General features: G+C 46.2%; 1 protein-coding gene across 5 annotated transcripts in view; it reads left to right on the top strand.

The window, feature by feature from the left end:
* Nucleotides 1-18,805, top strand: part of GALNS (galactosamine (N-acetyl)-6-sulfatase) — a 613,875-nt gene that overhangs the window by 195,919 nt on the left and 399,151 nt on the right. For all 5 annotated transcript variants that reach the window (XM_069635767.1, XM_069635758.1, XM_069635793.1 and 2 more), the window contains one exon: nucleotides 2,863-3,002. In XM_069635767.1, coding sequence (XP_069491868.1) covers nucleotides 2,863-3,002 — 140 coding nt within the window. The remainder of the gene's footprint in view (nucleotides 1-2,862; nucleotides 3,003-18,805) is intronic.

Raw genomic sequence — 18,805 nt, forward strand, 5'->3', positions numbered from 1 at the left:
TATATCTGATAAGTGCAGAAGAGAAGTGGGTGGGGGACTGTAAGGGTACAGATACAGACCCCAGTGCAAGTGGTGGCCCAGAGGCAGTGCAGGAGGGTGGCAGGGTGAAGCAGGTACCTGGGCCCGAAGGACAGGGGGTGGCCAGATGCACGTGCCAAGAGAGAAAAGAGATCAGCAGGGGAGAAGAGGGGCAAAGGCAGAAGCGAAGAGGAAAGTCTTAAGGTGCTTCCAGAACCGGAGATGGTTCTCCTCAAGTTTCAAGGTGGCAGGGATGCTGTTCCAAAGGGAGGCCCCAGCCGAAGGCAGAGATCTACCCCCAAAGATACAAGATTCTCTCCAAACCCAGGCCCAACCGGTCTGGTGTTGGAGTGGCCCTTATCTTCCCTGAATGGATCCATGCTACCATAATACCCACGCAATCCATTCCTCCTTCGAATGCCTCGTCTGCAGGCTTGATGTTTCTCCTACCTTCTCGCTTATTCTCCCCAACATCTACAGGTCCCTAAGCCTGTTCTCCCTCCTTCCTCTCTGAATGGGCCGACCTTGCTGCTTCCCTCATGACTTCTACCTTCAAGCTATTCCTTCTTGGAGACTTCAACATTAATTTTGATTTTTCTGATGTGCCCACTGTACTCATCCGTGATCTCTGTGACTTTTTCCCTCACCATTATTTCCCCTGGTCTGACCCACTCAGCCGGACACACCGGGGATGCACTCATCTCAACAGACATCCCTCTCAGCAGACATCCCTATCTCTAACCCTCTGATCACAACTCTCTCCTGGTCTAATGATTCCCTCCTCTTCTCTCACCTTGAGAACTGCCAGTCTCCTTCTCCATCATTCGGCCGATGAAGCGAGTTTCAGTTGCTGTCTTTGCTGCCACTTTCATCCCCCCACATCCATGCTATTAACTCTCCCACTGACACAGCGCTCGCTAACCTTCACCTCTTCATCTCCAAACCCATGCCTCTGTCATGAGGATCTGTATAAAGCCTTCCTCCAAATGGAACAGCTGGTTTAATTCTGACCTAGCCTCTCTGAAACGCAAGAGTTGCTGAACGGAAGTGGCAGGGCTCAAACCCATCCTCTGACAAACTAGCCTGTCGCCTGCTCCAAAGGCAATACCGTACCTCCATCCACTCCAAGAAGAGGGCTTGCTTTTCTGGGGCCACCAACAATACGGCTGAACTCTTCAAAATCTGTAAGGAACTCGCCAATCCTACTGCAGTCTCCACCTCTCATCTTCCATCCCAGGCCCTCTGACCTGCACTGGCCTACCATTTTCACAACTAAAACCCAGGACATCCTGTCCTCACTCTAGTCTGAACTGCTGCAACATCCTCTTCCACAACCTACCTCTTATTCACTCTTCTGCTCTTCACCAAATCCAGAACAGGACTGCAAGACTTATCCTTGGCCTCAAGCCCAGGGACCACATCTCTCCAGCCCTTAAATCTCTTCATTGGCTCCCAGTGGCTGCAAGGAGCAAATTCAAGAACCTCTGTATCATCCACAAGGCTGTCTGGGGCCTGGGACCACACTACATCAAACTCTCTCTCCCTAAATATCTCCCTGCTCTAGCTCCAACTCTCTGCAAATCAGATGTTACTCCAAGCAGAGAGTGGGGGTAGATAACTCTTCTGAAAGCGTCTCCCACTAGAATGGCGTCCGTGGCACTCTCATACTTGAGCTTGACCTACTTAAGTTCCGGAAGCTTATCAAGACCCTTCTCTACCTCCTTCCCCCTCCACCTCCCTTGCTAATGGCCCCCTCCTGCCACTGTGACTGGCGGCTCGGTACACTTATGAGTTACACAGAGCACCAGACCCTCCCTGACCAGTCTTCACCAGCACCCCTAACCAGCACTGCCCTCCTGAGTCCAGTCCTTGACCAGCCTGGTTGGACAGGCTCCCCTCTTGAGCCTGGTGCTCCCCACTCCCTCGCACTTAGATAGTGGTCCTCCCCTGTCATCCCCCTGGCATTCGCCACACTCACCCGGGTACCCCCTTAAGCAATTGCCTGGCCCCTGGGCTGGGCGCTCCATCCCGCATCCTATTCCCTTGCACTATGCCCCCCACCACTCCTCTATCCCCACTGCACCTCTTGTTTCCGCACTTGCACGATCCGAATGTCACAAGGCCTAGTGAGACCTACTGTTGTTTATATCCCCTGTCCCTCCCCCTGTTGCCTTGTGGTGCCTAGAAACACTTCTTGCTGTACAGTGCGCCTTAGAAATACTCAATAAATAAAATCGAATTTAGCCTCTAACCTTCTACCGTTGGTTCTGTAGCACTTATTTGCTTCCCAAACTAAGGTTCACACTCAGTAAATACCCAAAATAAAATAAATAATAATTCGGGTATTGTTCAGCAAAGGACACAATTCCCCTATTTTAACCCCAACTTTAGTAAAAGTAAACCATATACTGAGTTTACACAGAATTTGAGCACTGAGGAAAATTGGAACTTTGACGTTACCCGTCTCTTGGTGCCCAGGTTTGTCGAGACTATGAAATGTTTTTGCTTTTATAGTCTCCCATTCTGACTACAAGGAAATCGTTTACTCGTGTATTACACTATGTAGTGAGCCTACAGAAAAACTTGGTTGTCTTCATCTAGGAATGGCAGGATTGTGAGAATCCTTTGTTTTATATGCAAGTCTAGAGGCTGGAAAGTGTATTTTTCTTTTGACGTTGGGATGTTGAAGTCGGGGGGGGGGGGGGGAAGGGTTTGGTTTATATATCCAATAATTGGGTAATTCTGGAATAATTAAGGAAGCGGGGCGGGGTATTAAAATGATTATACATTACTAGGCATGAAAGTGCCTTTAAAACTGCTTTCTGGCTTCCCCCCGCACCTCAGATATGGTGATGCAGTACGCGAGATCGATGACTCTGTTGGGCAGATCCTGGCATATCTACAGAACTTGGGCATTGCAGAGAACACTTTTGTGTTTTTTACATCTGATAATGGAGCGGCTCTCATTTCTGCTCCTTTTGAAGGTAAGTATCTGTGGGCTATAATCAGGATTGGTTCTTTAAGAAAGGCGATATATGTGTCTAAAACGATTGCCACTCAAATAACAAATGGAAAAGGTGGAGAGCCAATGCATGATGGATCTCCAGGTTTAAAAGCTTGATCACCTCAGACAAGCAATGTGTAGGAAAAACCAACACAGTAACTCTGCGCACTATTCCTAATCATGCCATCGTTATTCTCTTGTCCATGTTACTCAATCGATTTATGAGAAACCTGCAAGGGGCGAAGCTTTAAGTGATCCTGTAGACCAGAATTGCTTTTGAAAATTTTCCCCAACCGACGTCAATCCAACGGTTAACGACTCACTATTGGTAAATCTGTTATCTTAGAATATGGCTGGCATGCAATGCAAATAGAGCGATACAGATTGGCTGACCTTCATGGGGGTAACACCCAATCTGCTGCATTCAATAAACATGGTATTTTCCCTGGAGTACAAATCCAGATACATCACCTTCTCTTTCATCTAAGGGTCAAAACAATGGAGGGCTGACGACTTGCATAGACACTAGACGTCACAATAACATAAGTAATTAAACAAACAACTATAAAATTCAATGCATTAGTTAATCCAGGAATGCAATGTATTTCTCTATTTAACATCTTTAACCCAGCATACATTCGGCAGGTAAAACCAATACCTTGAGTAGCTTGTCCTAGTTACTAGCTAAGTCACTGAAGTCATTGTACAGATATACAAATCCATGCAAAAAGCGCAAGAATTTTTGTTCTTACAATATGAAATTATTTGACTCAACTTACATAGATTTTGTACTAGATACTTGTGGCATTCCGTATTCTACCTTTAAATGAAAGAAAGTAAACAAGAAAACATTGTCAGTTTATCATTTAAGAAGGTATAATAATTTTTGTCAACCCAGCAGTCGCACTGTTGGATACTCCAGCTGCATTTACCTTTACTGTTGGTAATTGAAGGTCCATAATTGATTACATTATGATTGGTGTACCGCATGAACGTGGCAGTGCAACTAGAGAGCAACCACGACCACTTGATTGGCTCCTTTACATTATAAAAAAATTATGCTTTCATTTCTATAAAATGTTCTGCACTGCTGCAAACGATTCAACTCCAGTCCACTGGAGCATATTTGTCTCTGAGGGAGGCATAAGAAACATCTTTGAAGTCAGCATTTCATGAAATGATTTTCAGAGCATTTGGTAGCAAAAGTAATCGTGGAGCAATGCATGGTGTTAATTAATAAAATTGCCCTCTTGTTTATCATACAGAAAAAAAGAGCTTGGGACATCCTCATAAAATAACCTGGTTTGAAAATGAGTGCAAAATCAACAAAAGGATTATTTGCAAAGTGTGAGAAACAAAAGGGTGCCTCACCCACTAGTCCCCGGGGATCTCTCTTAGCTGTCCAGGGCACAGCCATCGCCTTTAGATCCAGACCCTGGGGGTGGACCAGTGCAGGAGGATCATCTGGGTGAGGGGTCTTCAGGGACCGGGGGTGAGGCAGCTGATGTGAGATGCGGTATTCCACCCTTTCTTTTTTCTACATCTAGCCCATCATATTTTTTAAGCTCCAAAGTCCCATCATCCCTCTACCCTCCTTTCTGCACAAGCACTAAACCGAGGAATGGGGCGACTGAGAGTAACAAGACTAACTCTTATACATCGTACTGGACATGTCCTGCTAATCGTGTCAGTGAAAGTTAGGGACTAGTCTTTTAAGTGCATACACCTGATTCCAATTAGCTCTCCTCACACGGATGAAAGGCAGAACCTAGAGACACACTCTGAACAAGGTGGAACATGAGTACGAGCAGAACTTCCGGAGAGAAGGCAAACCTACTGGAGCAGAGCGACGGATCAAGGGGAGAGAGCAGCGGGTCAAAAACCCCAAGAGTTCCCTATAGGAGGTTGTTGCCGCCAAAAGGCTGAGAAAGACATGTGGAGATGGCCAGATCCCAATATAGAAGGCTGAATTGTGTTTCAAGGATGTCAGCGACCCTCCTGGGTGAACGGCAGAGGTGGGGAGGCGAGGCCAAGCCTGTGGTACTAAACCTTGACTCGTGAATTGGAAATTGAAAAAGCAAGTAAGAACTGCACACAGCCGGTGAGTTGGCGAGCGACCTGAGACCGGTGTGTGCTAAGAAAGATTGAAGTTTGCAACATTAAATCGCAAGGGAAGGCTGCATGCGTGTGGGTGAGACGCGAAGAAAGGCAGACCTGCGAATCAACTTTGAAGTAAGGACAGCTGTGAAATCAGCAATGCTGAGTAACAGAGTGGTCCAGCGAAAGGAAGTAGTCCACTTGAAAGTCTCTGTGAAAGGTGCATTGTTTGTAGCGATAAAAGCAAATGAACTGTAAAAACAAAAAAGTGAACATTGTTAACCCCAAGAGAAGGAGAGAAAAAGCTGAACATTGATTTCTGAGTCAGTGGTACTGTGGAGGTCTGTAAAGAAAGGTCACGTATATTTGAAAGTCTTCGACATCCGAAAAGCAGTCTTAGCCCGACTGAGGCAGACCCGAAGTGTAAAAAGCTTGGGGAAGGGGGAGCCCCAGCAAGTGTTGTTGAACTGTGAAAGATCTGAGCCCGACAAAGGGGCACCGGTGTGAACTTTTTGTTTTGTTGTTTGGAAAGACTGGAACGAGAGTGGTAGACCAGGTGGCACTCGATCCACGTTTCAGTGTTAAAGTCTGAGCCAGAGAGTGCCATCCTGCCTACGGAGACTGTCTTCTTCTGTGCTGTCTAAATGTGGGGAGGAGAGCTGATTCCGCCACATTTATTCTTTGTTGAACACTGATTTTCCTTTTATATACATACCTCCTTTTATACACTTTTTTATCCAAGCGATAGGGCAGGCATTAAGTTTTGTTAGCATAGGCCCTTTTGATTTGGCAGACACAACTAAGACTGTTTTCTTTGTTATTTGATGGTCGAGAAAACTCCCCTCCTAGCTATAAGGCAAAATGGGAGTTTTTCCAAACCCCGCAAAGTTAATAAGGTTTTACAAATTGTATATTTTTGTGTCGGTGTCCTACTTGTGATACCATGCCTCCCCCGACAAAAGCCACTAGAGAGAAGCTGAGCAACAGAGACGCAAAAGTGAAAAATGTAAGATCTCAATATAAACAATTAATAATAATAATTTAGAATTGATATAGGGCTACGAACCCATAGGCATCATAAACAATTGATCTTGAAGAAGAAAAAAGATTTTTATTTAAAAAGGTAGGAGGAATTACAGTCGCTCATAGATTGAGGTGACATTGGGGGGTTCTGGCATTTCATAAACCAAAGACTTGAATTGACAGGAGCTATACCAACAACATTGAATTGTGTTCGTATTAATGCATGGTTTGCCCATTTTTCTTCCCTTTACTCTGACTAGGTTATCTGAGGACTTTACATTAGATAACATTGAAGCTCTCAAAGGAAGAGCAACATGAAGAGCAATGCCCAATGTCAACATTAGCATAGAAGAGGTAAAGAAGCAATAAACTCATAAAAGACTATTAAGGCCCCAGGGCCGTGTGGTATTTCGGGTGACCTGTTCAAAGACAGCCCGAACATTTGGGGACCATTAAATATACCAGACGTTTCGGGCAATGCTAGAAACAGTAGAAATTCTGGCGTTCTGAAAATCTGTGTTTTTTATTCCAATTTTCAAAAAGGGGAGAGAAACAACCCTGCCATCTACAGGCCTTTCCCCCTTCTGTATAGCTTAGGACAAATCTTCAGCAACATTTTTAGCTAAAGTAGAGGAAGTAATCACTGAGTGCAACCTCTTCTCGCCGGCAACAAACTGCGTGCAGAAAGGGCTAAGGCACAGTTAATTCATGTTTTCGCTTCTTCTTATTCCTACAAAACTATATTCATGTGAAAAAGACCAGATCATGCTTGGCCTGTGTTGATCTGAGCACTGCTTTTGAGGCAGTTAACAAGAGTACGCTTGGGCATATTCTGAGAGCAAGAGTGGGATTTGACCTAAACCGCAAAACTGAATGAAAAATTGGCAACGGGGATGAGTCAAGGATGTGTTTTGGATCCCCTCCTATTCAGCTTTTACATTGATGGCATAGTGGATGACCTTTTTGCAGAGCCTGTAGATGTACCAATGTTAAATAACAAATAATGACCCATTTTACTGTACGCCGATGATGCTGTATTGATGGCTGGAGAGATAACTCAGCCTTTTAAAGACTTTCCATGGTTACTGTACCAGATTAGAACTCGCCATTAATGTAAAGGAAACTAAAGTCATGAGAGTGGGTGACGGGTACATCAAGACTCCATAATTTGGTAAAGGCGACACCCCACTAGAGATTGTGGATACATATGATCATTTGGGTGTGCGCTTTGCTTCTAATGTCTGATTGACCATGCAACTTAAAAAGGAAACTACTACTTTGATGGTAAAGTCAAGTTCAATCTTAAAATTTAGCAATGTACTGGGAGGTCATGTCAGAAGTTATTTTATTAAAGTTTATGAAACGAAAGCAGTGCCTTCAGAAATAAATTGGGGTGCACTTTGGGAGATTGGGAAATCTGCCCCACTGATTAGAGCCGAAAAACACATTTCTAGAATCTCTACTTATTCACTCCCCCCGTCCACATGGAACTAGGCTTTCACATCATTGACAAGTGTTTGGCGTTTATGCCGGTTAGGCCCTGTATTTATTATTATAATTTTTTTTATTCGGATTTAGTTCCAGCATCCTTTTTCCCATTAATAACCATGATTTTAGTTTTGCCCAAATTAATATGCAGTCCATTAAGTTTAGAGTATTCTTGAAGAGCCCACAGGCTTTGTTGGCGTCCTAATGGAGTGCGGTCTACAATGACTGTTTCGGCCGCAATGGATAACATACTAACTGACTGATTACCGATTTTAGGGGGAAATTATTAATGAGTCTTCCAGGTAAGATAAATATAAATCAAATAGCACCGGGGCTAGTGTGCAACCTTGTTTTAAACCAACTTTTGTTGGAATTGCATCCCCTAGCTCCCCTTCCTGATGAATCCTTATCTGAACCGATGTATCTGAATAAAGGGCCATTATAAAATTAAGTGTGGTATAATCAAGTCCCCACAAGGCCCCATATTAGAACCTTGCTGAGACCGGAAGATGATGATTACAGGATACTCTTACAAGATATTTTAAGGATAAAAGGGACAAAGCGCTTCTTGTGGTTTGCACATAAAGAAAGACTACTGTCTCAAACGGACAGCAAAATATTTTGGTGTTATCTGAAAACCATTTCCAAAGATGAAAAAATAAGACACTGTACTGGGAAACCTCTAATATCTTATCAATCAAAATGTGAACTGCACATCGTGGGTCAGACTATTTACCGGTCAAAACTATATCTGGCAGTGTGCAGTTTTTAAAAAAATCATTCCTACCGCACAGACATTATTTTGTTTACAGACACTCCCTCTTTTATCACTTGTAGGTTATTGGGTGAAAAAAGGAGAGCCACGATCTGTTATTTTCTTGAGCTTTGAGGCACATTGAGCCCACCCATAAGTTTATATGCCCCCACCGCTTGCACTTTAGAATACAAAGTATTTTTCCACTTCTTCCCAAACAAGATATTAGCCAGTTACTTCAAGCTTATCATAATTGTAGGTGCGCTGCCGCTGACTCCATGTTACATGGCATCAGTTGATACATCTGGCTAGCTTGAAAATGTCGAAACAAGATTAATTCAAACAGTTTTATTAAATAGCTCTTATTAGGATTACACCATTTTAAAAATGTATATTCTTTGGTTTCAATCGTGAATGCATTTACATGCACCTTAGATAAATTGGATCTTGAATTCATGTAAAGCTGGGTTTTCCTAGATGATTTAATGTATTGACATGATCTTGAGTACGATTAAATTAAGGAATCAATATCTAAACAATAGACGAATGCTAGATTTTTAAATATTTGTATATAATTTGTCCGTGTGTATTTTTAATTCAACATTCTTTGTGTTTAAATGAACTTTGTTGCATTTTTATTTTGTTTTTTAATGCAATTTGTATCCAATAAACAAACCTAAAGAAAGGAGGTACATGTACCAAACACCCATCTTTCCCAGAGTCCTAAAGATCTAGACCTGAACATTCACCAAATGAGGCAGATTGGGCCTCATTTCAAAGACCCTACTTCAGCCCCAGTCACAAATGCATCCATTATGCCCAGGCACTCCTGTATGTAATAGGTTTGTTTGATTGTGAAAGCCCTCACTGGCAGCTACAGGTTTTACTGAGAGTTAAGTGTATCACTTATGCCTATAGGTAACAATTGCATAAGATGGCCAGATGATTCTATGACAAGACGGAGGCGAGCATTAAGCTTTAACTTCTTTAATTACTGCTCCCACAGCAATTCAACAAAATAACATTTTTTTTTTTTTGTTCAACTTGATAACACTGTTGTACACTTCCAGACTCTCTGGAAGCTTCCCATAAACATAGGGGTATCACAGTTAGAAAAAACAAACCACAGTCCTTCTGAACTACCAATACCCACAATCCTGTGTGCCTAAGTAGTCCTATAAGCCTCTCCTTTGTCCAATCGGGACTAACCCAGGGCTATAAGAGGAGACCCAGACTGTCCCCAAATCCTCTTTCTTTGTTGCTGCTCCCATGAGATAAGTACACTTCATGACGCAGCGTTCTTTGTTATTTCTATAAGTTTATAATACTATATACCTTAAGCGCATTTAGCCTGCTTATATGGATAGTTACATGCGCTAACTTAATGGTACCGAGGGCGGGAGAAATGCTGCCCGCCGTGTAAGCTTCGCGTGAGAAAGTTCAGTTCTCACAACATCACCGCCGCGGCCCGAGAATTTCCTTTTTTCTCGTTGTTAGATTGGAGGAGCCGGGGCCAGTCCCGGGGTTGATCAGAAGGGCTGTAAGAAGGCTCGGCAGAGCAGAGACTCTGTGACGCCCCCGAGCAGACCAGAAGAGGTAGGCTTGATACCTCAAGAGCCAGTTGACCCAGTCAGTAGACTGAAGGAGGCTTTTCTTAAAAGGTCAACAGTGCCAGGCTCTTGACCCCCGGCCCCAGGGGTGTACAATCTAGGGGACAAGGAAGATGCCGGATACACTCCAGACGACGAGAGCGGGGATGAGGAGATCACCCCTCGTCAGCCCGGACCGCATGATCAGCTCCCAGAAGAGGAACCCTTGGGAGACATGTTCGATCCAGAAGCGATAAGGCATCCTAGGTCTACAGACTGGGTACCATCACCCAGAGTCGCCCAGTAAATGACTCTCCACATCAGAAAGCCTCTTGACCGATAGATAAGATCAAAAATGCGGGCAGAGTGTCCCAGACCGGAATTGCCAGGCAAAGTCACTGATACACGGGACCTCGACCCAAAAATGGTTACCTTCGTAACGAAAACTGCCAAGGATGTCAGAAAAGGAGTGGACAGAGCATGGTGAGATTGCCAGGATAAGTTGCTGGACCTCTCAGGGCCCCTCGCAAAGATCATGGACTTGGCCGAAAAAGCCATGGACACAGGCACTCCGGTGGATCCCCAGATCCTAGCCAGCTGGGCTCAACGCGCTGTCTGTTAGGTAACGCAAACTGCGCTCTCTCTTCAGAGAGGAGACGCAGAGTTCTATTAAAGATCGACAGTAAGTTGAGTGACCTGGCTTCTTACGAAGCAGGAGAAGGGGCGAAGGGTATGTTGTTTGGGGACGCGTTCGCAAAAGAAATGAACCAATTCGTAGGAACATACTCAGCCCTTGAGAAGGCGCAAAGCTCCATCAAGAGGATCTTTCCCGGGCGTGTTTTTGCCGGGACCGGGCGCCAGAGAGGTCGAGCATCCGGTCGTTTCCCCTCCAACAGAAGACCTCAGAACCAAAGGTCGCAGTACTGGGAATCGCGGCAGCAAGACAGTTTCTTCCCAGCGAGGAGCCGCTTCCAGAGAAGCAGGTGAGGGAGAGGAGCATACAGACAGCAGGGAGCCCCGAGTGGTGAGTTTTATATCAGTTTCCGTCAGAATAGGGGGCAGGACAGACGAGTTTTGGCAAGCGTGGCGCGCGCTATCCAGCGATGCGTGGGTTCTCCAGACAGTATTGGGCATGCACCTAGAGTTTATAGGAACTCCCTCTCACGTGCAAGCTCCAATTCCTATGTTCAAGTCCCAGAGCGAAGAGGCTCAGCTCTTCAGTGAATTGCACATCCTAGCGGCCAAAGGGGCTATAGAAAGAGAGCTACAGGTGGGACCGGGCTTTGTCAGCAACATGTTTCTCGTGCGCAGAGGAGAAAGGGTCAGGCCTGTGATAAATTTGAAAAGTCTAAACGAATGGGTTGTATACAGACATTTTAAGATGGAGGGTATTCATCTCCTTCGAGATCTTCTCAGAGCGGGAGATTGGCTTGTTCGGCTAGATCTCAAAGACGCCTACCTGACAGTGCAGATTGCAGAGCATCATCGGTGCTATCTACGTTTTCGGTGGGGAGCCGAAGTGTGGAAGTTCGCCTGCCTACCATTCGGTCTTGCGTCCGCCCCGTGGGCCTTCACCAAGCTTATGCGCCCGGTAGCAGCAGCCATCCGCGAAAGGGGCATAAGAATTATTATCTACCTAGACGATATACTGATTCTGGGTCAGAGCGCCGCACAGCTACAAGTCCAAGCAGAGTGGGTATGCACCCTAGTGACATCCCTCGGCTTCATCGTCAATTCCGAGAAGTCAGATCTCCGCCCCGCTCAGAGAATAGAATTCCTGGGTTTCGTGATAGATACCAAGAAAGCAGTCCTGGAATTACCATCGCAAAAAGTGCGAGCGATCCGGAAGGAACTGAAAGGGGTTATAGCGAAGAAAATTATTTCACTTCGCAATCTAGCTCGCATAGTGGGTCTGCTAGCAGCCTCGATCCAAGCCATATTTCCAGGTCCCTTACACTACAGGGCCCTTCAACATCTAAAAATCAGGCACCTTCGGGGAGGGTTAGGCTATCATCGGCTAGTGTCCCTAGACCAAGAAGCCATGACAGAACTCCAGTGGTGGTTGCAGAACATGGAAGCCTGGAACGGCAGAGCAATCTTCGGAGATACCCCAGATTTAGTAGTAGAGTCAGACGCCAGCAGAGCAGGCTGGGGAGCCCGCTGCTGAGACCTCCAGACGGGAGGGAAATGGTCTCAAGAGGAGCTGAAGCTCCACATCAACTGTCTGGAACTTTGGGCAGGTTCCTTTGCAATGAAAGCGTTTACCAGAGGCTGAGTCAACTGCTGTGTCCTTCTTAAGATGGACAACATTTCGGCAGTTCGGTATATAAACAAACTGGGCGGAACCTCTTCCAGAATGTTAGCAGAGTTAGCAAAGGATTTCTGGCATCACTGCTTACTCCAGCAGATATCGATATCAGCAGAATACTTACCAGGAGCTCAGAACATTGTAGTGGACTGGAATTCACGATATCTGGTAGACTCCAGCGATTGGAGGTTACTCCCATCCATTTTCGACAGGCTTCAGCGTCTGTGGGGTCCGCTGAGCCTAGACCTGTTTGCATCCAGGCTCAACATGGAATTACCCAAGTTCTACAGCTGGAGGATAGACCCGGAAGCAGTAGGGACGGACGCCTTCCTCCAGCAATGGACGGGAGGAGTCCTTTACGCCTTTCCCCCATTTATCATGCTGACGAGAGTGTTAGCGAAGGTGAGGAGAGATCAGGCAGAGCTGGTTCTAGAAGTCCCAATGTGGAAATCTCAGCCGTGGTTTCCAGTAGCCATGGAACTTTCTACGGATTTTCCGAGAGTGATTCCACACAGAGCGAACCTACTGCAGAGCCCCGACGATCAGCCTCACCCGCTCATTGTGGACGGTACACTGACGCTACTGGCGTGCAGAGTTTCAGGTGACGTTGGGAGTTGCCAGGCATTTCGCAGTGCGCTGCAGATTGTATTAGGAGCTCATGGGCGCCTTCCACCATTAGGAGCTATGGTTCCGCTTGGGATCGATGGTCGGCGTACTGCTCAACCATCGGTTTTGATCCTGTTTCTGCCCCTGTAGTGCACATGCTGAACTTTCTAGCTCAGAAGTTCAGCGAGGTCTGTGCTTACAGGACGTTAGGAGTGCTCAGGTCCGCCATATCAGCGGGCCACGACAAGGTAGAAGGACACCCGATAGGGAAACACCCCGCAGTGATTAGGTTCTTGAAGGGAGTGAGGCTAAAGAAGCCACCAGAACCTAAATACTCAGTTTTATGGGATGTACGTGCTGTATTTCTATTATTTACGTCCTGGCCAGATAATGGGGATCTGTCTCGTTCTCAATTGTCAGGGAAGCTAGCCATGCTTCTATGTCTCATAGCGTGTAGACGAGTTTCAGACGTGAAAGCCTTGGAGATAGATAGAAAGATCTTCTACCCGGACGGAGTGGCTTTCAGCATAGCAAATAGAACGAAGTCAGACTCTTCCGTTATTTCATATCCCTATTTTCCTAATAATGCTAAGCTTTGCGTAGCGCAGTGCATCAAAGACTATGAATCAGCTACAGCGGCTCTGAGGCCTAGAGGAGTAACGCAGTTACTGATTGCGCGTAGAAAGCCTTTCCACGCAGTAGCGACAGCCACAATTGCGAGATGGGTTAGAGAAGTTATGCAATGGGCCGGAATAGATTTGTCTCAGTTTGGCGCGCATTCAGCGAGCGGCGCTATTGCATCCAACGCATTTGCAGCGGGCGTATCCTTGCAGGACATTATGAAGTCAGCCGATTGGTCTAATGAACGCACTTTTAAAACTTTCTATTTTAAGCCCGTATCAGAAATGGCTAATAGAGTAATGAATGACTTTGAACAAGCATAATGCTCGCCTCCGTCTTGTCATAGAATGAAGATTGTCCAGGCTTAACAGCTCAGGCAGTCTTGATTCTATTAAAGACAAGGAGGCGAGCATTATATCCCACCCCGTGGGTCATGACCGGGCATGAACTGTTATATGATCTTGTGTTGAGTAAGAACCCCCCCTTTATGATCTCGTCTCCTATTGATTGCAGGGGAAGACCAGAAGCAGACATGAATACAGTTTGTGGTTCGAGAAGAATAAATTTTGTGAGTGAAAGTTGTGCAGCATCGTCTCTGCGCCAGAGGTTCGGCAAGAGGAATGATTGCAGCCGCACTATTTGTTGAGTTTGCATTGAACGTGAAGTTTGGACTAAAAGACTGGTCGCCAGCCAAAGAAAGAGGATTTGGGGACAGTCTGGGTCTCCTCTTATAGCCCTGGGTTAGTCCTGATTGGACAAAGGAGAGGCTTACAGGACTACTTAGGCACACAGGATTGTGGGTATTGGTAGTTCAGAAGGACTGTGGTTTGTTTTTTCTAACTGTGATACCCCTATGTTTATGGGAAGCTTCCAGAGAGTCTGGAAGTGTACAACAGTGTTATCAAGTTGAAAAAAAAAGAAAAAATGTTATTTTATTGAATTGCTGTGGGAGCAGTAATTAAAGAAGTTAAAAGATAAGGCTCGCCTCCTTGTCTTTAATAGAATCAAGACTGCCTGAGCTGTTAAGCCTGGACAATCTTCATTCCATGTCAATGTGTCGCCACCTTTCTATTTTTATTTGCATTTTTAAAGCGCTCACACAGCCCGTGGGCATCGAGGCGCTGTTACAGGAATTGTTTTTTTTAAGTTGCGTAATTGTTTTTTTTTAGTCTTAGTGACGTATTTATAACGCGCTTAAACACCCAGAGGTTTCTAAGCGCGGACCCGGGGATCGAACCTGTGTTGCTTCATGTTGTCTTGCTTCCAAGGCGAACACGTTGCCGCTGAGCTATCCTCCCGGGTTTCTAGTCGTTAGCTTTCATTTTAATTAATTAATGCATTCAGGTAGTCTTTGTTAATCCCAATTGACGAAAATTATGCAGCCTCTAGCAGTAGCTATAAGAGCCATTTCTGGGTGTAGGTTCCACAGGCACCCCTAGATGCCACTCACAGCAATAGGTACCACCAGCAGTCGAGAGGTACTACCGGCAGCTGTAGTTATTTCCAGCATATATTATCAATGGTGGCTATATGTGGAGGTACCACTGGTGGATATGGAATTTGATTGGTATCAAGTGGGGGAGGAGCGCTTTAAAGTATTAATGCTAGCAGTAGGTGCCATTATCTTTTGTAACACTCACTGTTGAGTTTGGCACATTCCTGCTTGCCAGTAGGGAAAAACGACAGCAATGACTTGCTAGTGAGAGGCAGCCACTATGAGATCCGAAGATATGCATCTAAATCCCATGTAGGAAGCTGTCTCTCTCCAAGTTCCTTGATGCCATAGAATGCACAACCCTTAAACTAATGCCAAAGATATTTTTTTATTTAGGAGCCACTTGTTCTCCTTTTGCAAGCCAGACAGAATGGTCAAGTTCTGTGGAAGGCAATCAAGCAGCCTCAAATGACAGCCTCTTCCACATATACTCCACCATGTCAAAACCATAGTTTCAGGCTATTATTTAAAATAATTTTGACTATATAAACCTTTACCTTAAACAGAACATGCAATCTATAATTATTCTTCAGCAACAAATGTGCATAGTAACCAAAACAGCTAACTAGCTTTGACCAGTTTTTAAAACAGTGGTAAAAATAGCTATCATAACAAATGTAAGGAGCGTTTCACTCCTCCATCCCTTTGAGCCAATCAAATTTAAAAATATACTCCCATTGAACACAAAGTGAGTTGAAAGGTAAAGGAGTGTTATCCAACTGCACCAGACACTGCATGCCTGTGGAAGTTGAGAATCGGCAACGGGTCCTCCTGCAAAAATTCAACACTGTAAACTATCGAAATCAAGTTTTGAAGATTCCAGACTTTGCGTTAACCCAATGCAATGACAGTGTTGGCTGAAGGCTTCCTCAGACTTATCTCTGAGGAGGAGGGCAGAAAGAAGGATGGTCCATTCTGTTATATAGGGGTGACACCAGCAGCATGGGAATCCCTCAATCCCAAATGGTGGCATCTAGAAGTCACTACAAGGTTGTGTTGGAGATCGCCCACCTCACTCCAGGTCATTTAACAACAGCCAAAGCACAAGGGCAACTGGTAAGCCGATTTGTTTGGCCAGGTCTATATGCTGACATCAAAAATGTTGTTGTAATTTGTTCCTTGTGTCAAAAGACTGCCCCACATAGACCCCCTTGGACTTCTTTGCAACCCTTACCTATCATAGACATCCATTTCTCCTGAATATTATGGATGTTAAAGGATCATTACCACCTTCCAAACTCAGGGAAAAAATGTATCCTTGTTATACTAGATTATGCTATATGTTACCCTGAGGCCTTTTTCCGATCCGAAGTAACACATCGCAACAACTTCCAAAACATGGTCTTCCTTCTTTCTCACAGGTAGGTTTCCCGAAAGAAGTACTGGCTGATCAGGGAACGACCTTTATGAGTAAAATCATGTTGGTGGTAAAACAAATTCTTCAAATTAAAACTGTGAGAACCTCTGTGCATCATCCTCAGATGGTCTGGTTGAGGGCTTTAATAAAACACTTAAGAGCGTTCTAAGAAAATGAGTGGAGGCGGATGGAAATAATTGGGATATGCTAGTCCCCTGGGCTTTATTTGCCATCAGGAAGGTGCCCCATGCTTCCCTTGATTGCTCACCCTTTGAACTCTGTGATCCCAGAGATGTCCTAGACCTGTTAAGGGAGACCTGGAAAAATCTGATCAATCGTGGATGTTCTCCATAGAGTTTAGAAAAAAACTCAATGCTGTGTCCAAGTTTGACAACTATCTGATGGCTCGGATTGCCGATGTTGTGGAGTGACTGGGCATGGCAGTCTACCTCTTCCAAAATTGATCTTACCATGGTCTAGTGGCAAGTGTCATTAAACCCTGAAGATGGAGAAAAAAACAACCTTCTCCACCCATAACATACTATTTCACTTTAAAATCCTCCCATTTGGGCATCATGGTACTGGCTTCCAGTGAATGAGCGTATCCTCTTTAAGAGCCTCACCATTGCTCACTGATGTATCTTCGGAATGGTGTTATACGAGGCGTCACGAGAGCTTGAGTTACCTTTCTTTCCTGGAGAGCGCTGAGTTGAGGCTGCCAGTATGTCGATGAATCACAGCCGAGGAAAGAGCAACGCTAGGAACCGACCCAACCCCCTCCTGACGATAAACGACAGGATGGAACTGAACCAGCTCCCAACGCCACGAGGAGCTCTTCTCTGTATTAACGTGACGTTGGGACAGTGTAACCACTGACAGAGAAGGCCAAGCTGAGTCCAGTATGGTGTTCCAGAAACGGGTCTTCAGTGCTCCCACAGAGATTATTGGCACAGGTACCGGCAGGGCACAACACAAGCAGGAGGAGGCAGGACAGGTTCACAAGAAAAGAGAGTAGGAGGGAGGAGAAACCCACCCAGGGAAGGATCACTCCAAGTAGTACGAGCAGGGCAAGATAGTAGCCCAGGCTGGCCAGCAAAACCCAGCAACTGGATCAGGGGGCAGGCAAGGGCTAAGGAGCAGGGCAGAGGGCAGGAAGGACTGGGACCCAAGGGAGGAAGCAAGTAGGCAGGGCGAGGTCTGGCAAGCAGAAACAGGAAGGGGACTGGAGGCAGAGACAAGCAGGGCTCCAGCAGCGCATACACGGGAAACCACGTTGAGACGCCATGTTCCCGTGTCTGCAGAGCCTCTTTATAGTCCGGGGCCAAAGCGAGGCCTGGAACGCATGCTCCCGCTACTGCGCATGCGCAGAACGTCGGATACTGACGATCCGCGCATGCGCAGAACATTCAAGATGGCCGCGCCCATGGAGCCTGCCCGGACCGTGGGACGTCGCGAGGAAAGACGCCAGCGCGGATACAGTCTCCATGAGGGAGACCTCCGCGGCCGAGGAACCGGGACCCCAGAACAGGTAAGTGGTGCGCGTGCACGCAGCGTGACACCATACCCCCTCCCGGACAACCCAGGGGCACCAGGCTTCCAGGGATAGCGGAGGTAGAAGTCCCGAACCAAGCGAGGGGCATGTACAGAGGAACGAGGCTCCCAAGTGCGGTCACAAGCCGGATAGTCCTTCCAACCGACCAGAAATTGCAGCACCCCGCGCCTGATCCGGGAATCACAAATCTCCTGCACCTCAAACTCAGGAACACCCTTAACCAAGACCGGGGCAGGACGGGAACAGGGACGCCCCAAAACATCGGGTACACAGGGTTTCAGAAGAGAGACATGAAAAACAGGATGGATCCGCCAAGAAGGCGGCAGGGACAGACGAAAGGCAACAGGAGAAATCCGCCCAATGATGCGAAATGGGCCAAAAAAGCGGGGAGCCAGTTTCACAGGCAAATTGCGAACCGGTAAGTTCTTGGAGGAGAGCCATACCTTATCACCAACCCGAAGGTCGGGCTCAGGCCTCCGCCGTTTATCGGCCTGGTCCTTCATGCGTGCTTGTGCCATTGCTAGGGTACTGGCCGCTAGACGATGCTGGTCGTGGATAAGAGATACCATGGCATCAGCCGACGGAACTGCACTGGGAGGCGTAGGACGAACAGGTAGCAACTCGGGGTGCAAGCCGACAGAACAAAAAAAAGGGCTGAGTCCGGTAGCAGAATGGACAGCATTGTTGTAAGCCACTTCAGCGGTGTCCAACCAACCTGACCAGTTGTCTTGAGTGGCATTGGCGTAACATCGTAGGTACTGCTAGAGGGTTTGATTGGTACGCTCGGTTTGCCCGTTGGTTTGGGGATGATGACCAGAACTCAAAGCCCGCTGAATATCCAAATGACGACACAGTTGATCCCAAAAAGAAGAAATATACTGAGACCCACGATC

The sequence above is a fragment of the Ambystoma mexicanum genome, chromosome 1q (genome assembly GCF_040938575.1).
Source record: "Ambystoma mexicanum isolate Mex_15411 chromosome 1q, UKY_AmexF1_1, whole genome shotgun sequence".
Lineage (NCBI taxonomy): Eukaryota > Metazoa > Chordata > Amphibia > Caudata > Ambystomatidae > Ambystoma > Ambystoma mexicanum.